The sequence below is a fragment of the Propithecus coquereli genome, unplaced genomic scaffold (assembly GCF_000956105.1).
Source record: "Propithecus coquereli isolate 6110/MARCELLA unplaced genomic scaffold, Pcoq_1.0 Scaffold115, whole genome shotgun sequence".
In the NCBI taxonomy this organism is placed as follows: domain Eukaryota; kingdom Metazoa; phylum Chordata; class Mammalia; order Primates; family Indriidae; genus Propithecus; species Propithecus coquereli.
In genome coordinates, this window is record NW_012135525.1 from 1,958,684 (window position 1) to 1,979,836 (window position 21,153).

The following is a 21,153-nucleotide window of genomic DNA, read 5'->3' on the forward strand; positions in this document are numbered from 1 at the left end:
TCCCAAACAAGGGCTGGGGAGGCGGAGCCGCCGGCACCGGATCTTCGCCTTTTTTGGAAAGTCCCGGAGAACCGGAATTCCTCCCCGCCCCGGGAGGCCAAGCCGCAGCCCCGACCCGCTCGCTCTCCGGCAGCGGCCGCAGCGGGGTCCGTGAAGCCCCGCTCCCCGCCGAGGCCTGTGCCCAGGACCCGGGCCGCGACTCCGGCCGCGCGCCTCGGACCCCCGCGGATCCCCGCCGGCTGCCAGCCGGGAGTCGCGAGCCCGGCGGAGCCCGCGCGGCCGAGCCCGTATGCAAATCAGCCATGTGACGGCAAAAGCCGCCTGGCCCAGCCCTGTTCCTCAGTCCATATATGGGCAGCGACGTCACGGGCATTGAAGACCTGCCCATAAATACTTAGAGCAACACTTTCCGTCTAACTGAGCGAGCAGCAATTGATTAATAGCTCGGCGAGGGGACACACCGACTGTTATAATAACACTACACCAGCAGCTCCTGGCTTCTCAACAACCGGAACACAGGAGAGAGTCAGTGGCAAATAGACATTTTCTTCTTTCTTTAAAAAAAATCCAGCAACTTGTTTGCTAGTTTTATTTCTGTTGGATATTTTCTTTTTATTTTTTTGGTGGCTGTTTTTTAAGTGTGGAGGGCAAAAGGAGATACCAGTCCAGGCTCAGTCCAACTCCTCTCCAAAACGGCTTCTCTGACACTCCAGGTAGCGAGGGAGTTGGGTCTCCAGGTTGTGCGAGGAGCAAATGATGACCGCCAAGGCCGTAGACAAAATCCCAGTAACTCTCAGTGGTTTTGTGCACCAGCTGTCTGACAACATTTACCCGGTGGAGGACCTCGCCGCCACGTCGGTGACCATCTTTCCCAATGCCGAACTGGGAGGCCCCTTTGACCAGATGAACGGAGTGGCCGGAGGTAAGCCGCGTGTCTCCTTCGCAGGCCGGGACCTGCGCGGCTGGGAGGCGGTGGGTGGGCTGTAGTGGGTGTGTGGGAATCAGAGGAGAGGATTGGGGCTCAAGGTGGACAGCGCTGACTGCACTGGCTTTGAAGACTGGAAATGGGTGCAGGGAGAGCCCGCGATAGCAGGGACCAGGGAGCTGGAGCTGGAGCTGGGCGCACGGGCAGATGCGCCAGGTCTCCAGCAAACCGCCGTGAGTGCGCCCCGGCGCGCCCAGCTCTGGGCGAGCGCAGGAATGGAGGTGGAAGAGGCGCCCCTTCGGGCTTCCAGGTTTGCGCAGGCCCTTGTGGCGGCGCTTCGACCTCCCCTTTCCCGGGATAGGGGCAAAGTGACAGTAAAGTTCGGGATTCCCGGGGAGAGCTACGCGTCTGGAGAGCCGAGCGCCAGAGGAAAGCGTCCATAGCACCCTCCCTGGCAGAGCCGACTCCAAGATAATCTCGGAGCGCTCTCCTCCTGCGGCCTGGAGGCGCGCCCCCACCTGCGCGCCGCCCGCGAAGTTGAGGGGGTTAGCGAGGCGGGGGCTCCGGCCGGCGGAGGCATGGAGTAGGTGGTGGAGGAGGGCGGGCAACGGCGGGAAGCAGCCCCCGGACTGCGGAGGGAGGCCCGCGGGGGCACCGGCGCCGCCGGTTTCCTTGGCGATGCTGTGGAAAGTCGTCTCCCGCGGCCCCCGCGCCTTCCTCGAAGCCCAGCCACTGGCCTTGAGCTGAGGCGGGGACGCGCGGGTGTCGGGCAAGGCTGAGAAGGTTGCGAGGGAAGGGAAACCTACAGACTCCTTTCTCTCCTGGTTCCCCCCTGCAGCCATCAGCTGAAGCGCAGCGGGAGGGGAGGGAGAGAAGGATGGGGAGCAGCCGGGAAATCGCCAACCCCCCTTCTCGGGCTCCACTCTCGGTTTGGCACCCTCGTGGCACTAGCTTGGGTGGACTGATTCTTGGGTGGTATCTGTTCTGGTGCTCCAGTCTTGGGATCCCCCAGGCAAAAAAGAGGGAGAGAAGTTCCAGGCAGAAGGGGAATTTTTTAATATTGTTATTGGGTGTTTTTGTTGGGGACTAGAGCCACAGATGGCTTGGGAGGGGGTTGGGAGGAGATCATTCTGCTTTCCTGGAGATAGTTCTTGAGTCCCAGACTGTCACTGGTTGCCACAATGGAATCTTGGGTTAGCCTGTTCTTACTGTCTCTAGGTCTCAATTTCTGCACCCTTTGGACTTTGCCCCAACTCTACAGTGTTGGGATCCTGGGCCTTGGGAGTGGACCCATGTGAGAAGGGGGTGAGAAGGGATTCTTGGCTGCATTCTCATTGCTCCACCTCCAATCTGCCTTTTCCCTCCCCAGATGGCATGATCAACATTGACATGACTGGAGAGAAGAGGTCCTTGGATCTCCCATATCCCAGTGGCTTTGCTCCCGTCTCTGCGCCCAGGAACCAGACCTTCACTTACATGGGCAAGTTCTCCATTGACCCCCAGTACCCTGGTGCCAGCTGTTATCCAGAAGGCATCATCAATATTGTGAGTGCAGGCATCTTGCAAGGGGTCACCTCCCCAGCTTCGACCACAGCCTCGTCCAGCGTCACCTCTGCCTCCCCCAACCCATTGGCCACAGGACCCCTAGGTGTGTGCACCATGTCCCAGACCCAGCCTGACCTGGACCACCTCTACTCTCCACCACCGCCTCCTCCTCCTTATTCTGGCTGTGCAGGAGACCTCTACCAGGACCCCTCTGCGTTCCTGTCGGCAACCACCACTTCCACCTCTTCCTCTCTGGCCTACCCACCTCCTCCTTCCTATCCATCCCCGAAGCCAGCCACGGACCCAGGTCTCTTCCCCATGATCCCAGACTATCCTGGATTTTTTCCATCTCAGTGCCAGAGAGACCTACATGGTACAGCTGGCCCTGACCGCAAGCCCTTTCCCTGCCCCCTGGACACCCTGAGGGTCCCCCCTCCACTCACTCCACTCTCCACCATTCGTAACTTTACCCTGGGGGGGCCCAGTGCCGGGGTCACAGGACCAGGGGCCAGTGGAGGCAGCGAGGGACCCCGGCTGCCTGGCAGCAGCTCAGCAGCAGCCGCTGCTGCCGCCTATAACCCACACCACCTGCCACTGCGGCCCATTCTGAGGCCTCGCAAGTACCCCAACAGACCTAGCAAGACGCCAGTGCACGAGAGGCCCTACCCGTGCCCAGCAGAAGGCTGTGACCGGCGGTTCTCCCGCTCCGACGAGCTGACACGGCACATACGAATCCATACCGGGCACAAGCCCTTCCAGTGTCGGATTTGCATGCGCAACTTCAGCCGCAGTGACCACCTCACCACCCACATCCGCACCCACACCGGTGAGAAGCCCTTCGCCTGTGACTACTGTGGCCGAAAGTTTGCCCGGAGTGACGAGAGGAAGCGCCACACTAAGATCCACCTGAGACAGAAGGAGCGGAAAAGCAGTGCCCCCTCCGCATCGGTGCCGGCCCCCTCCACGGCCTCCTGCGCCGGGGGCACGCAGGCTGGAGGCACCCTGTGCAGCAGCAACAGCAGCACTGTTGGTGGAGGGCCGCTGGCCCCTTGCTCTGCTCGGACCCGGACACCTTGAGATAAGACTCAGGCTGCCACACCAGCTCCTTGAGGTTCCATAGGCCCTTCGTCCACTCGAGCTGCACGACAAACACTACCACCCTTCCCTGCCCCTCCCTCCCTTTGCTGGGCAGAGGGCTTTGGTGGAGCCCAGCACTGCCCCACTGTCCACTTGGAAGCAAGTCCTTCCTAAAACTCGGCCCAGATTAGTCTCTCTTAGGTGAGTTGACTGTCACCCCAAGGCAATGGGGAGGTCAGAAGGGGGTTGCAGGGATTGTGGCCAACAGGGCTGAGGTCCCACCCTGCTTTAAAGGGTTGTTTGACTAGGTTTTGCCCGCCCTTCCCCTTATTTCAATCCATTACCAGTTTTTGATCGTGGATACCAGAGTTGATCTAAGACTTTTTCTGCAGTAGGTTGGGAGATGCTGATTCCTTCAAGCAGGGACAGCAAAAAGACATGCAAAACTGATACGCACTTTATGGCTTGGGACTGATTTGGGGGAATACTGTACAATAAGTGAAGCATGGCCTTTATGCCACATTCTGTGGCTCTAGAACAATGAATCAAAGCTTATTTAGTTGTCTCAACCCTTTGAGCAATATGTATTATAAACTCAGAGAACAGAAGTGCAATGTGATGGGAGAAGCATAGCAATATCTGCTCCTTTATGAATTGTTTGAGAAACATAGACTATTTTTTTCAGTGTATATCCACTCATATTTTGTGTATTTTTGATGTACACTGTTCTCCAAGTTCAGAACTTTTGGGAAAAAAATGTAAAGCATTTATGATCTCTTGAAATGAATCAGAGATTAACTTATTTAAGGGGGATGTACATATATTCTCTGAAACTAGGATGCATGCAGTTGTGTTGGAAGTGTCCTTGGTGCCTTGTGTGATGTAGACGATGTGACAGGGTCTGCATGTAAATGGGCTGCCTTACTATGGAAAAAAAAATTGCTCCCTGGGTTTAGTATGGCTGTATATTTCTGCCTATTAATATTTGGAATTTTTTTTAGAAAGTATATTTTTGTATGCTCTGTTTTGTGACTTAAAGTGTTACCTTTGTAGTCAAATTTCAGATAAGAATGTACATAATGTTACTGGAGCTGATTTGTTTGGTTATTAGCTCTTAATAGTTGTGGAAAAATACATGATCTATCTAACGTAAAACCACTAACTGAAGTTCAGATAATGGATGGTTTATGACTATAGTGTAAATAAATACTTTTCAACAATATTTTTGCTGCAGAAATCATTTCTGAAATACTTGATGGGAATTAAATAGTCAGCCAACACTTGTGGGACTATTAAAAAACAGCACTAAGTACTAGTGGGTTAAAGTGCTTTGACCAAGCCAAGACCTCCAAGTTTTCTGTGCTAGCCTGTGGACACCACCCCTCTCACTCCAAAGCAATCTCCATTCATAATCAAACAGTAGCGTTCTGGGGATTTCCCCCATGCATTAGTGTAAAAGTGGGGAGGCGTTGTTTTGACTCATTGTTCCGTCCTCTGTAACAGCCTATAGCTTCTCTCTGCTCCTGAGTGGGCTCCGGAAAATAAATACTTACAAACAAGTGCCCACTCGGAGACTACACATTTGCAACTGCTTTCAGAACCCTGACCAGGGCCTGGAACTCAGACGAGATGTGGCTTTGTGGAAAGTGTGGTGGCGTGGTCAAGCTGGAAATGACTTTCAGGTTCCAGGATTAGTCTCATGACCACAGAAAACTTTTTTGAAAAGCGCTATCATCTCTTCAGATCAAAAATGCTCTCAGACGTTGCTGATGACAGCATTAATGGGTTGCCAAAGGAATTACCCCAGGACTCATTTCTCTCCAATCTTCGCTTAATTGATTACCCCTATTTGGAAGGATCATTAATCTGCTACAGGTTTGGTGGGTCTAGAAGTGACTTATCAAAATACCCAGCTCATTACATAAGATAGGTGTCCCTCAAGAAATCTCCAAGATTTCAACACAGTATTCCTGGTGTGTGTGTGTGTGTGTGTGTGTGTAGCTCCAAAAAAGACAATCTAGATTAAATAGGCAAATATGGTCCTCCATGATACTGGGTAATGGTTTGCAAAGAATACACTATAGTGTTCATTTTATTGCAAGACTTTTGTAATGATTTTAAAACATACATCACCCAAAAAAGTTAATTGATCTACCTCTCATACAAAACAAACAAAATTTTGTAAAGTTACAACCTTTACTCTAAAATAGACCTAAATATTATTCAAGTTCACCCACTTCTAGATCATTACACAACTGTAACATGTTGGAGCATCCACTGTTTAGCTACAGTATCTAAAATCCCTTCATCTGTTTGTCCTTCACCACTGTTAAGACTCTCAGATTTGGCTGATAATTACAGCCTGTATTTCAGAATAGCAGACGGTCACAGCTACTCCTGGAAATCGCCTTTTGCCCCTACTAGCACTAGAATTTGAGATCCAGTTTGTGGAGGTAATTAACCCTTTTCTTCCATATCTTCATCCTTATTTCAAGGATGAAGACCTTTTTCTATAACTACTAACTAGAGGTTTCAAAACTTAAGTACCAGATTTTTTTAGTGACTGGTGTTTTCCTATGATTCTTATTTCTCAGCTTGTCAGCATAGTATCATTCTTGCTTGTCCAATTTTAATAAGACAATTCTACATTTTGATAATTATATATTTTTAATGAATACTTCCCTCCTACCAAGATTTCATTATATTAAAATATAGTATACCCAAGTTTTATAAGCTGTGTATTTGTCTTGCCAAATTTTAATTTTAGAGTATCTTTAGTCAAGATAATCTAAACGATTGTTTACAAAGTAAGAGACTAAAAGTCATTTTAAAAATAAAATTGAAGACATTTTGATGATAGCAAAATCAGTTACATAATCACTTTCACCTAGACGTGCTTAGTGTACCATAAGGAATAAACCTCAGCATTTTCTCAGAGCCAACCTTGTGGCTTTTACTCCTAGATTTCAACATGTAAGTCCAGTACCTTTAATCAGATTTTGCTCTCTGCTTAAAACATTCCAGGTACTTTTCACAGATGTTTCATTTTTTACTTTGCTCAAGAAATGAAGCATAGAAACGTTAAGTCTGCTTCTTCTGATCTCTTACATATGCTTGACCGAATATTGATATTTCAGTTGTTACTGTTAGCTTTTATGAAAAAGTAACTTCTGGAGAGTAATTCCTTAAGATTCATAATGCTTTTGCGATGGTTCAATTCATATTAAAGATAGGTCCATTATACCTACATAAGGTCTTCAAGTGTTCATAAACCAGGCTATTTAATTTCAATATCCTAACTGCTAATGAGATTAAGGCAAATTGTTTCATGTATATTAAAGTGACTGCAGTGACATTTTAATGGTTCAATACAATTTTGTTGTGGGAAGGAACAGTCAGGATTCACAAGTGCTCAAAATGCTGTCCGTCCAACCTACAACTAAACACATTCTACAGGAAAAGGAAAATACCAACGAGGAAAGAAAACATTTAAGTCCTAAGATTCTTTCCTTCTAGGATGAAAGTACTTTTGCTTTCTTGTACACTACTAGATTTTCTTTAAATATAAAAGCTTTTTTCTGTTATAGCGAAATAGTATGATCAGACATTAAACAGTTTCAGATGTGTTTTCAGTCATACTGTTTCAAAGCTCACTCTCAAGGAAATAAACTACTAATTTTAAGCGTGTATTATTACTTCGACTTCAGAAATCTGTAGAAGGCGACTAGCATAATCTTACAGAACAGGCCATGAACGTTTAATAGTAATCAAAATGTAGATATCGTAAGGTTTTCCTTCTCCATTTTGCAATAATCAAGTAAGATTTATCTCTAAAAAATTTTAAACATGCCTTATTTTCCATAAGTACACTGATTTTAAGCCAGAAACGTAAATATCCCGGGATTTGAAGATTCAGTATCTATATGGGGCTTAATAAATGGTTTCCTTCATTGATAGTAGATGCCTCACTGCGATGAAAGTGACTGGTGGTTGGCTTCTGTATCTAACCTTAAATTCCAAATTTAGACCTGCACAGTTACAGGAGTAGCACCACCCTCAGGTTAAAGTTGAATAGCAACGGGCAGAGCCCTGAATTAAAGATATACTACTTCTTCATTGGGCACTAGAGCTAAACCACAAGATTCAGAATCATTTGGACTAGACAAGTGATGACAGTGTCCTCCTCAAATGCCAAGACTGAGGCACCACCAAGGAGACAATAAAAAGGGGAAATAAAAGGTGTGGATTTGAGGATAAGTTAAGGGCTATTAGTGTTAAAAGCTCAAGGAACCCTCTCCTGTTGACAAAACACACATTACTTAAAAAGAAGGCTAACATTTTCCTTAATAAACAGCAGTTGGTATAAACTCAATCCTTTCAAATCAGGCTTAGTAAAAATCAATTCTCATAAGGTAGTAACACAATATTCTGCACTGATATAAGTGGTCATTGAAATAACTAGAGAATTTAAAAGCTTCAGAAGGATTCAGACAAATGATTTCTCACCCATGAGAGGCAATTATTGCATTTATTATTCAACAGAAAAATTAAGTGATTAATATCATTGTGCTCATTAGTATTTCCTAAGGGAAAAAAACTTTTATCCCACAGTTGTTATTAAAACATAATCTATATTGCAGGATTATATGGAAACACAATAGCAGCACATAAAGTCAGTTATGACTAACAGTTTATGCATAGAGGTGCAAGGTTTTTTCTGCATCACATTTTGTCGTTGTAATGAGCATATCCTTTCCTTAGTGGCTCACTAAAACAAGTTACACTTTGTTTTCACCATTAATTTACTCAGAATTTATTAGTGTACCAAAAGCTTCACTGTTCTTATAGAACTAAATTAGAGATACCATATTGCTCTTTTGGCGTACAACAATTTCAGTTACTCTTTTGAAAAGCACCTTAGTTTTTTTCTCCCAAATTGCTTGTAATTGAGGACTTTAAAATTTTTTCATAATGAAGTCTTTCATAATAATTCTTTTATTACTGCCCTGTGGCCAGGATGAGTTTTTGTAGGTTCAATGTACTCCAGGTTGTATTATTAACAAATACATTGCTATCAACAATCTTTGTAAACTATCAACTTTTTGCTACAATTCAAAAAACTATATGATTGATAACCACATTTATTACTGTGCTATGAAAAAAAAACATATTATTGTTTTCTAAGAAAATCATTTGTATATCTAATTTTCAAAGTGCCCCCAATGCATTTTAAACCACACCAGAATGTGAAGTTACAATAAAACAATTTTAGCAACCCTGGAGGAAATGCTTGGTGCTCTGCCTGTGTCAGGTTTTACAATGTAGTGGCATGTTGTATTGAATTAGCATCTTTATTGTTAAAAAAGAAAATAATCAATTAATTTGCTTTCTCAAATTGTTTTAAAAATTGGGAACAAATAGTCCTTCACCCTGGGTCTCTGTAACCCAGTGTGCACAAAGAGGCAAGCGCACATGCAGTTTCCCCACAGGGTCAACAAATACTTTCCCCCAATAATAGCAAACATCCCTTTATTACAGATACTAGAACTTTATTGCCACATGGGCAAGTCAATCAAGAGGGCTTAGACGACAGCTGGACAAATTTCAGTGTGTTTATTTCTACAGTTTGTTTTTATTAAAAGTTTTATGAAAAAAGGAATTCTATAAATAGTAAAAAGGGGAAAACAGTGCTCCATGGCCTGAAGCAAATGGTGTCAATACATCTGTAAACAAGGTAAAGTTGCTCAGCCTATTCAAAGGACAAAATTTAAATTAGTCACAGATAGCACAACTGTTCATTTCAAGAGTTGGGAGTGAGAAGTGTTTAATCCCAAGTTTTGGTGCCCTAAAATGGCTAGTGGTGGTTAATATTTTATTCTCTAGCCTTGATCATCTGTGCCTTCTAGCTCTTCCTACAGAAAACCACATTAGATGACCCAAGCACTCGCTCTCTCGTTTTAGGGAGAGGGTTGGGATAACACTGCCAGCAACACAGCTGGAACCACCAACTCTCTGGAACATTAGAGTTCCTGAGAGAATATGAAACAGTCATCAACATAATATTTTTCTCTACTTTTAAAGGAAAATATTGAAGGTAAATAGGGGTATGTAATTTAACCGCTGGCTAGGAATGTTTTACATTCAGTTGTTTGGAAGCATAACAGATTCAGCTCTTTTGAATCTTCCGGTTAGAAAATACAGAATTATCCTATAACCTCTTAAAGTACATTAAGAAAAAAAGTCACTTGAGGATAATATAGTGTTTGCATTAAAGGTGAATCTCCAACAAGAAATCTGCTCAACGCACAGATCTGGTGATTCTTGGAGAAGATAAGCTTTTAGTGACCACGTCAGAGAGATATGCAGGTGCTGAATTTCTTAGTAGATGCTGCCTGAGTAAACTAGATGTGACTACTGGGCAAGGAGAGGAAAGAAAATAAATATTGTTCTCTACATGCATAGTTACGTTTTGAGGGTGACCCTCGAACTCTGAAAGAGTGATTTAATTTTCACAAGGAATTAATTAGGCAGGGCAGCTCACTTTCAACAGCTCATCTCTTTAAACCTAGTTTTTACCAATGACTTGACCACTGGGTCATGCGCAGTCAATAAGTTAAAACTACAAGGAGTAAAAGGGTGTAAGGGCATGAGTGGAAAACAAATCCTATTTACCAAAGGGTGGGCATTAAGTTTATTTTGTATGCAATGGGGAACAGAGGAAGAATATTTTCATTATGGCTTTAGGATGGAAGCGCTTCAGATAGCCCCCTGCCCTACTCCTCCCAAATCAAAGCCCTGGTGGCAGTGACTGTACCAGGAAACAACCTAGCTTCCCCGCCCACCCCGCCCCCACAACCGTGCCCGGTGGCTGCGGTCCACTCGCCCGTGCTTCCCAAAGCTGCCGAGGAAGCGGCTACTGCTCATTCCAGTAGATCCAACGCCCAGGATAGGGGGCAGAGACAGAGCCCTTGTGGTGGGTGGCGGGCAGCCAGGCCCAGATATACTAGGGCACGTCTTCGGCCCACCGCTCCCAAGCGCCGGCGGATTCAAGGGAAGACCTTGGGACCTGGATAGGGCTCTCCCTCGCACCAGAAATCATCGGCCTGCGGGGTCTCCAGGAGCCACACCTCTCGGGGCAGGTCACAGGTCGAGCCGGAGGCCTCCTTGGCCCTGACGGGCTCCAGCACCCGGTAATAGTGGCAGTCCCGGCCATTGTCCGGGTCGTAGGGCGGGGCCAGGATGTCCAGAAAGGCTGCTGGCCCGTCCACTGCGTCGATCTGGTGCAGGTTGTCCCGGTGCGGCGTGAGGACGCAGGGACCGCTGGCCTCGGTGTACTCCGCCCGCGAGCGCAGCACGCCCAGCCGCACGGCATCCCGCTCTCGGGGCTGCAGAGGCGGCTCGAACTGCTGCTCTGGTGGCGGGGCCCGCTGCCGCTGCCCGCCGCTCGCCTCCAGCTTGTCCATGCAGCTGATGCGCACAGTGCCGTAGAGCACCTTGAGCATGCCGTGCATGCCCGGGTGGTCATGCAACGGGATGGACGTGCCGCTCTTGAGCAGGAACACGCCCAGGCTGAAGCCGTCCGTCTCGTAGATGTGCATGTAGGTGACGGGGGGCAGGTTGGGCTGCAGTGGCTGCAGCGTGGCCTTGCGCGGGGCGATGTTCAAGTCCTCCGCGCGGACCTGGATCAGCAGGCTCTTCAGCTTGCTCAGGTTCTCCGGGAAGCCCGGCGGCATCGGCGCTTCGGGGCTAGACGCCGCGCCGCGGTCGGAAGCTCTGCGGCCGCCCCCGCCGCCCCGGAAGGTGAGGCAAGCCTGGCGGGCGATCCGTTGGATCAGGGAGGCCATGTTGTCCCGGGGCATGCTCGGCTGTTCCTCCGCGTGCCGGGTCTGGCCCCCTCCTTTCCTCCGCCCCTTGCGGTCCCCGGCGGCCGCCACGGCTGCCCGCAGCCCCGGTCGAGGCGGGAGGCCCCGCAAGCACCGGCCCGTAGGGCGCCCGGCGCTGCTGTCAACGTTAGCAGCCACGCGCCTGCAACGGCCCAGCGCTCTCGCCCCGCGCACGCGCACGACGCACGGCCCACACCTCGCACTCACGCGCCAGGAGCAAGGTAGCGGCCGCGCGGACCGTGCCAGGCTTCGCCTTACGCCCGGCGCCCCATTCATGCGGCCCGCACCTACGACGGTGGCCGGGCGCGCCCGCAGCCCTGCGGAGCATCCTGGGACTTGTAGTCCGGTTTCTGCCTGCTCGCTGAGAGTGCGCTTTGGCGACTGCAAAATGGAGGGATTATTAGACACGTTGGGCATAAAGCGACCTTCTTCAGAGTTCCAAGATATTTTCTTGTCTGAAAAAAGATGAATTGGGGTGGGAAAACCGGCCACTTAACTACAACTCCCAGCATCCCCAGCAGGTTTGGGTGACGCACTTCCGGCAGCTGGCCTGTTGGGGAGAGGGGGCTCTTGGCCTTCACAAGAAACAGGGCAAGAGGGTCGTTAACCTTCTGGCGCCGCTAGAGCATGGTCAGCCATCCGGGGTCGCCTTCCTTTGGTCCTGCCCTTGGGAAGGAGGCTGTTGAGTCAAACTTAGCTCCTCGCGGTCGCCTAGGCAGCAATGTCTACCGCGGGGATTGCTGGGCGGCCCTTTCTTAGTTCTCTAAGTTTCCTAGGAGGTGAGGAGGTCGAGCCGGTCCCTGTTGATCACCACGGTTACTGTGCACAGCCGGGCCCAGCTGTTGTTTGCATTAGGGCCTGATGACGCTGCTCTTCTGGTTACAGAGCACGATAGTTTTTTTGCTGGGAGGACTTGAGAGGCCATTTACTGTGGTCATAGATTCTGAATACTAGTGGTCATCAAACTTCGGTTTGCCTGAGAAGGGGAGGGGGCTTTTATAAATGCAGGTGGATTCACTGGGGAATTTAGAGGCTAGGAAAAACAATCGTGCAAAAATCAGGCTCTTGTGAAGTTAGTTCACAGAGGCATTATTCTCTGTGAAGTAAACTAACTTTTGACAGAAGTAGATGATGACTGGAAAAACAAGACATTAGATACCATGACTTTAAACTTAACCCAGAGTTTAAAGTCTTTTTGGACTCCCAAAGTTAAACATGGGTTTCTTGTACATTTTGTAATCAGCGTGGTTCAGTAATCCTCTCCAGTTAAAATAGGCATACTTTTTTAGTGGGTTACATAACCTAGCTAATGAGTACTCACAATATGCCAGGCACTGTGTTAAGTGCATTATATAATGAACGTTATATTATTTAATCCTCACAGCAACTCTTAAGAGGTAGACACTATTACTATTCTCAGTTTGCAGATGTGAAAATAAGTTGTAGGATAGTGGATAGTAAGCAGTAAGTAATCAGCAAGGCATTAGTAGCAGAGCAGAAATACATGCAGTTTTATCAAAAACAGCATCTTGAATTGGTGTAAAGAGCACCAAATGGGAGTCAGGATATTGTTTTTCCAGCATACTATGCCACTTATATGTTGTGTGTCGTTAAGCAAATTCTACCTTTTAGGTCCTCAATTTATTCATTTGTAGAATGCTGGTTTTAGGGTAACAGTAGTTTTGAACCTCAGTTACTCATCAGAAGCCCTTGCAGAGCTTAAAAAAATAAAGATCTTGGGGTCACACCTCAGAGATTCTGATTCAGATGAACTGGAGTGAAGCCTAGAATTTGTTTTTAAGATGTTCCTCCAAGTGATTCTTGATTATCAGCCCAGTTTGAGAACCACTGCTAGATCTGTTAGTAAAGAAGCAGTCTTAATATAATATTAGATGACTCTTATTAAGGGGGTGATTAATTGCCTTAGAAAAGGATTCTTAAGATTGATGCATTTTCACAGGTTGCCCTGTTATATTATTTAAATGTATTTTCAATATAAAGAAATAAATCTCATGAAATCTTTTCCTAAAGTGAAGAATATTTAAATTAAGGGAAAACCCCCTCTCTTCCTTTATTTAGAGATGGATTTTTATTTATTGGTTTTACTTCTACTAAGGTATAATTTGTGGGAGATATAGATTTCATATAGTGCAGACTTCAGTGACATACCGATCTGTTTCCAAATCTGTCACTTATTAACAGTGTCTGCACTTACGTAACTGAAGCTCAAAATTTTCATCTATAAAATGGGATAATATGATATATGTGTAAATCACTGATGACAGCATCTAGCTCTAGAACATAGTTACTGCCTCTATTATCGTTTTAAAATGGCTGAAAGCTGTACTTAAAGACCAATGAATTTAAATAATACTAAGCAAATTGACTCGTTTGAGAATTGACTCATTTTGAGAATCAGCTTCAGGGTAGAGATGGAGAAAAGATTAATTTTATTGATTAAGCCATCTGCCTGGTGATACTATCCCTTAGGTTCTTGCTATTCATCCTTTGGCCTGAGTTCAAAGTTTCCAAAGAGTGCCTGTATCAGTCTTTGGAATCACCTGGGGGCGTTTGTCAAAAGTGCAGATTCCCAGATCCTGTCAAAACTTACTGCATCTGAAACCTACTGCATCAGAATCTTTTGCACATTAAAATTTTTAAGAACCACTGAGCATCATAGGCCATATGGTACTTTTTTAGGGCACAGAGATGTTACCTCCATGATGCCTTTTGATGCTGCCCTTCAGAGCTGCACTAATGGATGAGATTGACTCTATGGGATTTTGCTCTTAAGAAGCACTTTACTTGGCCTTCTGCCCAATGGTCAGTAGCATAGGCTTAGTGGGTTTCTGTTAGCATTAATGTCCTTCTTTTTTATGTTTTTTATTCTTTAATTCCTCAGTATTGCTGTAAGCAGAATGGAGACCAAAAGAAATTCTGAAAAGGGAACAGATAAGAAAAATGATGATGAACAAGTACTAGGAAAATGCATGGCAGAAACAAGGTTTGAGGAAAGTTTGGGATAGACACAATCTCTCATTTGATAAATAAGGAGTATCACTGAGTACCAGGCATTGTTCTAGACTTTGAGGATTCAGCAAGGAACAAGGAAGACAAGGTTCGGATTCCCAAGGAATTTATCAGCAAGTATGTGTACGTTATTGGGGTGGGAGTGGGGGCTGGGGGAGTGTTACACAGTACAAATAAATGAGCCACATATTAATAATTTCAGACAGAGATAACTTATGAAGACAACGGGATGGTGTGATATTTCTGTGGGTGTGGTATGTTACTTTAAATTGGGTTGTCAGGAGTGACCAGAAGATAACATTTGAGCTGCTCCTGAATATTGAAGAGTTAGTCTTGGGAAAATCTGAGGGCATAGCATTCCAAGACCAGGAAACAGCTTTACGATTGTTAAAGGGTACTGGATACCATGACTTTTACCAGGTAGTAAGGAACTTGGTATAGTTAGGGAAAAATCTAAAGTCCTGAGGGGTTAGACTGCATAGTGAGGTTCAGGGTTCCTCGAGGGAGATGAAGTTGGAGAGGGCCATATTATGTAGGCCCACAGGCCATAGGAGGGGGTTATAGAGAGTTATAAGCTGTGGCAGGGAGTTGGATTTTATTGTAAGTGCGATGCGAAGCCTTTCGAGAGCTTTGAATAGGGAAGTGACTTGATCTGTTTTACATTTTTAAGAGATTGGTGGTGGGATGAGTGTAATAACAGAGAAACCTGGATTGGGGTCAGTGATCTAGAGGAAAGACAAGAGAACTAGTGTAAAGATTAGGAGTCTGTTTTGTAGGTACCCCTGACTATTGCTTCAGCAATCTATTTCAAGTATTATATATTCTCTCCACATTTTCTTTTTTACAAATTGACAGCTCTGTGTTGATAGGTAAGACTGATAAAGCTTAAATCCCACCTCCTGCCCACGTCTATTAAATTTAGGAATGGGGGAAGCACACAGAAGCATGAGTAAAGCTGAGATTTTTTTTTCTTCTTTACAGTTGCTTAATTAACCGGGAAACAAGGAGAACTGGAAGAGCCCCCAGCCTGTATCTATTTAATTTCACCTGCTCATTTACATGATCTCTTCATTCCTGGGAACTAGGTTTGTACTTTTGTCTTTCACCCTTCTTTCCCTCCCTACCTCTCCATCGTATGAGGACTAATTTTCCGTAATTCACAAGATTTGTTACTTTCTGATTTTTCCTCATGTCTTTCTTCAGAATTCATTTTGCCCATCTCTTTTGGTTGCACTTTCCCTCAGTCAAAAGAGTAGAGAAGTATCGACATTCTCAAACGCTCAGAGTTCCTAGCCTACAGGTTTGTTTTGTTTTTAAAGTGGGGAGAAAGGTTTCTTTTCTTTTAAAATTATGATGAGGTTCTATTTATTTATTTTCTGTTATTGAGAGTGCATTTAAAAAAAATTATTGCGCTAAACTCTATAAACTCTATAAATTCTATAAACTCTTTTTAAAGTACAATTTAGTGGTAAGAAATACATTTGTATTCTTTTTTCATCCTTCATCCCCCTCTCCCCACTCCAGAAGGTTTCTTTTGTCCCAATAGTCCTTTGCCAGCATACGCCTATATCTGCTTTTTATGTTAGTGTAGGACATGGTAAATAAATGGATAAAAATTTTTCCTATTTTCAGATTAACATAATTGATTATATTTAATATATTTTGGGTTCATATTAAGGTTTTCCTTTCAGTTTTTAAAAAATGTTAGCATATATTTCTCATCCCTTATCATGAATGAATGTCAAGTTGTAAGAAAAAATAAATATTAATAGTTGCAGAGTCAAAAGAACTGGTGTCATGGCTTTGCCACTAACTAGCTGTGTGTTAATTGAGCAAGTCACTTGACTTCGCTGGATCCCAGTTTCTTCATGGTTGTAGATGATCTGTAAGATTTCTTCCAGATCTCATTAGGCCAACATGGAGAATAGAGACAATTATAAGGACGATTCAGACAAATTCAAACATATATATTTTTTTCTTTCATCTCTTTTAGTTAAAATTATTACACTGTAACCTTCTTAGCTCTGTCCATCTCCACTAAGATCTTATAAAATAACTGCCTACTCTACTCTGGTTAAACTTCATGTGGTTATCTGAAATCATATCACTTTGGTGTATGGACTATTTAGTTAAATATGCTAAGCTCAAGAATTTTTAGTGTTTAGGTGTACACACTGCACTTATAAATTACAGAAGTTAAGTTGTGTGATCCATGCTATAGACCTCATTTTCTAACTGTAATTCTATAGACCAGTGCATGTAGGGGTGGAGAAGGGTGTAAATAGATTCTTTTATTTCCTCTTCCTTGCCAGTGTCTTATTTTAGGCAATGGGAGGCAAGGGAGAAAGGAATTAAAAATTAGGAGAATGCAGAGGGAGGTTGAGGGGAGAAAAATGTGTGGCTCTCACCATTTATTAATGAAGAGAAGGTTTTGCTACACTTAGGCTGAAGCACTGCCAAAGGCCAGGTATTACCATTTTGGGAGGTGACTTACGATTATAACACCCTCTCCACCAATTTGATATTAGAGAGATTTTCCTTTTTTCCTTTAAGCAATGCACTTATTATAAGACCTAAAATAGCTGTGGAACTGTAAATTAAATTCAAACACACTTTACCTCTCTTAATCAACTCTCCCCCCACCCCACCATTTCATGCTTCTTGTTTTTCTTTTCTTATTTTTTTCCCCCTCTAAGAAGACATCAGCTATCTCCACCTCCTCCGCTTCCCCATCTGTCCTTTTCCTCCTGGCTGAAAGAGAGATTTTTACTTTATATTTATTTTAATTAATGGATTTGAATCACAAGTGGTGAAACAGTTGATGTTCAGCTTCAAGAGGCAGTGAAAGGGAAAATCATCTTCCTTAACTTGCCAGCAATGAACTGTGTATTTATTGCTGGTGTCTGCCTGAAAAATGACTGTGAAAGGGACGGAGTAGGGTTCTGTGTCCGCAAGGGGACACAGATGCTATATCCCAAGATTCAGGGAAGTGAAGGTGGGAAAAACTCTTTAGAGTGAAATTGTACTTTCTTGGGAGATATATTCCCAAAGGATGCTTGGTAAATACTGCTTTATGGTCATGGACCATTGATTTAGGATCAAATTGCCTAGGAACAAAATAGAAGGATGCAATTTGTTTGAACAGTCTGATTAATAAAGTCCACTGTAAGTTTATCATCTTTTCATTTTTAGTTGGACAAAGCATATGATATCTTTTTTTTTAACCTTCTCCCTTGGGTGTTCACTTTAAATTATATCACTGGGCATTTGACAAACTTGAAATAAATGTGGACAGTATTACATGTGTTTCCTTGGAGAGGTGAAATGCTACTAATCAAAGCCTTTTTCTCAAAAAACAAACAAAACCAACCTTGTCCACATAACATAGATGTTCTGCTACAGCATTTAAGAGAAAATGTAAGAAATGACAGTATGATTTGAAAGTGGAACAGCAGGAATTAACATGAACAGAACAATGGACTGAGAGGATACCAGTTCTACTCTTGGTTCTAGCAACCAGCTGTGTGATTTAGGACAAGTCATTTCAGTTCTTGGAACTTTAGTTTCCTCATTTATAAAGTGAAGAATTTAGTCTAGATGATTTACTACTTTTCTTCCAGCTTTTAAAAAAATTCTGTGCATTTTAAAAATTATAATTATATGAAATTAAGAAATATAATTTTGTACCGTGAATTACTGCAGAGCATCACAAAAGGACATTTTTAAAATGTATTTTTAAAAACAACATATAAAGAGAACACTCAGTAACCTGCATACAATGATATTTGATTTATCTTTTGTGTCTGTGTTGTCTTTCTACTTAAAGTAGATTATACTGACTTTTCAATATAGATCATTGAATAAAATGAGCAGGAGCTCTTGTTTGAAATATTTGCCATTATTCTTAGTTTCCACAGTGTATTTTTTTAAGGAAAAACTTTTGTTTTCATTCTAAGCGTAAATTATCATGCAGTAAGAGTGCCATGTATTGCTAGTAGGAAAAGCAAAACATGCCTTGAGTTAACTACACATTTCAACAGGACATGCTGAGGTAATTGACAACCAACATCACAGTGCCTAGAAATTCCTCTAAGGCAGCAGAGATTGAGTTTAATTAGATAATTAGCCCTGGTCAGCCTATAATGAATGCACAGGCAATTAGCAATGAATTTGGGCCGCTAAAGCCTGTTTTTCCTCTTTTGTGTTCCTTTGCTGTCATTAACAACTCTAACTACTGAACAATTTATATCTTCACACTAACAATCAAATTTATTGTCATCAAACTCTTTGCAAGCGATAAAGCAATGAGACCTGACTTTCGTTGTACAACATTAAGTGATTACGTTAAGTAATGCCATTTATTTGCCTAGCCATCCTGCTGCTATATTATGCCAAACAAATAGGGCTTTTAAAAATAGTGCACACTCCATGATTTTGATGATTGCTTTATTTGTCAAACCCAAGCAACTAGCAAGAGATGTACCTCAATTTGTAGTTCTTTCTCAGTAGCCTTCAGCAAACTTGAATAAAAGAAAACAGGCCCATGTGTCTACCAAAAGCAAGACCCTCAAAAAAGAGCCTTTCTTCGTGGCTTAAAGATTCTTATGTTTGGAAGACTTGCAATAAATTTCAGTAAGTGAAAGCCCTTGCTTGGCCATCTTTTCCTGTTTGGAAACAGTTTTTGGTCTCATGGGTGACAGAAGGAAGCATTATGGCATTTTCTCACATCCCTCCACTGCAAGCCTTTTCCATTCATCTACCGTTTCTTAAAAGAATGGCAGAAGAGAAAAGGAGTCAAGAAGAAAGGGAGTGATGAAAGGAGGGGAGAGAACTTTCAGACTGAAAGAGCAGAAGTTACCAAAGATGCATAGGTTATGTTCCTAAGACTCTGAATATTGATATCACAAAGGCATTTGGGTTGCTCTGGTTCTGGGAATGTAAACTGAAGACTTCATCGTATTCCAGTCAGAAATGGGTTTTGAAAAGTGGACATTTTAAGTTTCTACTAGCAGTTTATACATCTACAAAGAGATACCATTTGCAATATCAGAAACCAGTCTGAGCCCATTAGAATTTATACAGCATGTTCTTATACAAACTCTATTCTGCTTAATAATCTAACAGGATTTGGGAGATTAAACCTAATGTTAGAAAATTAGCCAGCCAATTAATAGCAGTTTAGGAATTAATTGAAGAAATGTATTACTGTTTAAGTGGAATTAAAAATATATAAACAGAATTTTTCTGATTGGGATATGAACATTGGCTTACAAGTTCTTATCTTGAGATTTCCCATCTGGCTAGTCTTGGAAATATTTTTCTTTTCTTTTTTTCCCCCCAGGAATGCAATAACTAGCAATTGGAGTTTCAGAAATGCCCATTTTAATCACAACTTCCATTTCCAAAATAGAAAAACTTACATGAACTATGTAGTATAAACCCTCTTCATTTTATTCAATTGACTGTTTTGAAAAAGTAATCTAAATAATTCAGAATCATGATTAAGTTATCTAAGAAATATTAGGAAAATAGTTCAAATTCTTCCACATTATCATTTTTACTCTTAATCTGGGCACATTAATTTCACTGCCATTGATATTTTTATCATCCAAATATCAACTTTATGGCAGTTAGCTCACATAGAGCAGGGTTTCTCAACTGCAGCACTATTGACATGTTGGGTTGGCTAATTCTTTGTTGTAGGAGGCTGTCCTGTGCATTGTAGGATGTTTATTTAGCAACATCCCTGGCCTCCACCCTCTAGATGACAGTAGCACCAACTCCCCCACCCCAGCCTGTTGCAGTAACCATAAATATCTCCATCTGTTGCCAAATGTCCCCAGGATGGGGGACAAAATCTCCCCTTGTTGACAATCAATGATATTGAATAGTACTGTTGCAATTTCTCTCTATAAAAGCATTTCAGTATAAAAAATGAAGTGTGTTGAATTTGGATGTCTACATACTCTTTAGTAAGTAAAATCTTAGTAGAGATAAAATAATAAGAACCTTGGTGAACTTCAGTTTGGAGTGGTTTGGGGGACACAGGAAAAATGCTTCTACTCCCAAGTTCCACTTGACTTTCCCAAATGGCCTGCTATAGTGTTGCAAGTTTCCACTCTTAGAAGTTTGTTCCTCCTGTTAAAATGCAAATACTCCTGAGAGGCACATTCCTTTACACTAAAACGGAAATTTTAATTTTCAGTTACAAAACTAACGTTATTAATATATATCTGCCTTTCTACTTATAACAACATCCTTTAGGAAGAAGACCCAGAGAAAATTATCTTGGAAATCAGGAGTTGGGTGAATGGGAGGCAAACGCCTTGGGGAAAGGAGTGATGAAAGGGAGGTGGCAAGCACTAAACAGAGTCTTTAAACTATAGTTTTTAATGGATCAGCTGGAGTCGCTCTTGCCATGTTTGTTTGCTTGTTTCTACTACCTCCTGTATCTTGAAATGCTATTGTTTTTTAAAAAAAGTAATGAGGAAGAAACCAAAATGTCCTTTAACAGGTGAATAGACAAGTAAACTGTGGTGCATCCAGACAATGGAATCTATTCAGTGCTAAGTAGATATGAGCTACTAAGCCATGAAAAGGCATAGAGAAAACTTAATGCATGTTACTAAGTGAAAAAAGTCAATTTGAAGAGGCTACATACTGTTTGATCCCAACTATATGAAATTCCAGAAA

The 21,153-nt window shown here is 43.4% G+C and overlaps 2 protein-coding genes across 2 annotated transcripts; one reads left to right on the forward strand and one right to left on the reverse strand.

Moving 5' to 3' along the window:
- Positions 1 to 415: 415 nt before the first annotated feature.
- EGR2 (early growth response 2) lies at positions 416 to 4,769 on the forward strand. The gene is made up of 2 exons (XM_012657738.1): positions 416 to 922; positions 2,295 to 4,769. Exons 1-2 carry the CDS (start codon positions 754 to 756, stop codon positions 3,545 to 3,547), a joined length of 1,422 nt encoding a protein of 473 aa, XP_012513192.1. The 5' UTR covers positions 416 to 753; the 3' UTR covers positions 3,548 to 4,769.
- Positions 4,770 to 9,145: 4,376 nt separating this feature from the next.
- On the reverse strand, positions 9,146 to 11,697 carry ADO (2-aminoethanethiol (cysteamine) dioxygenase). The gene has a single exon (XM_012657749.1). The coding sequence runs from the start codon at positions 11,404 to 11,406 to the stop codon at positions 10,594 to 10,596; it is 813 nt and encodes a 270-aa protein (XP_012513203.1). The 5' UTR covers positions 11,407 to 11,697; the 3' UTR covers positions 9,146 to 10,593.
- Positions 11,698 to 21,153: the final 9,456 nt, after the last annotated feature.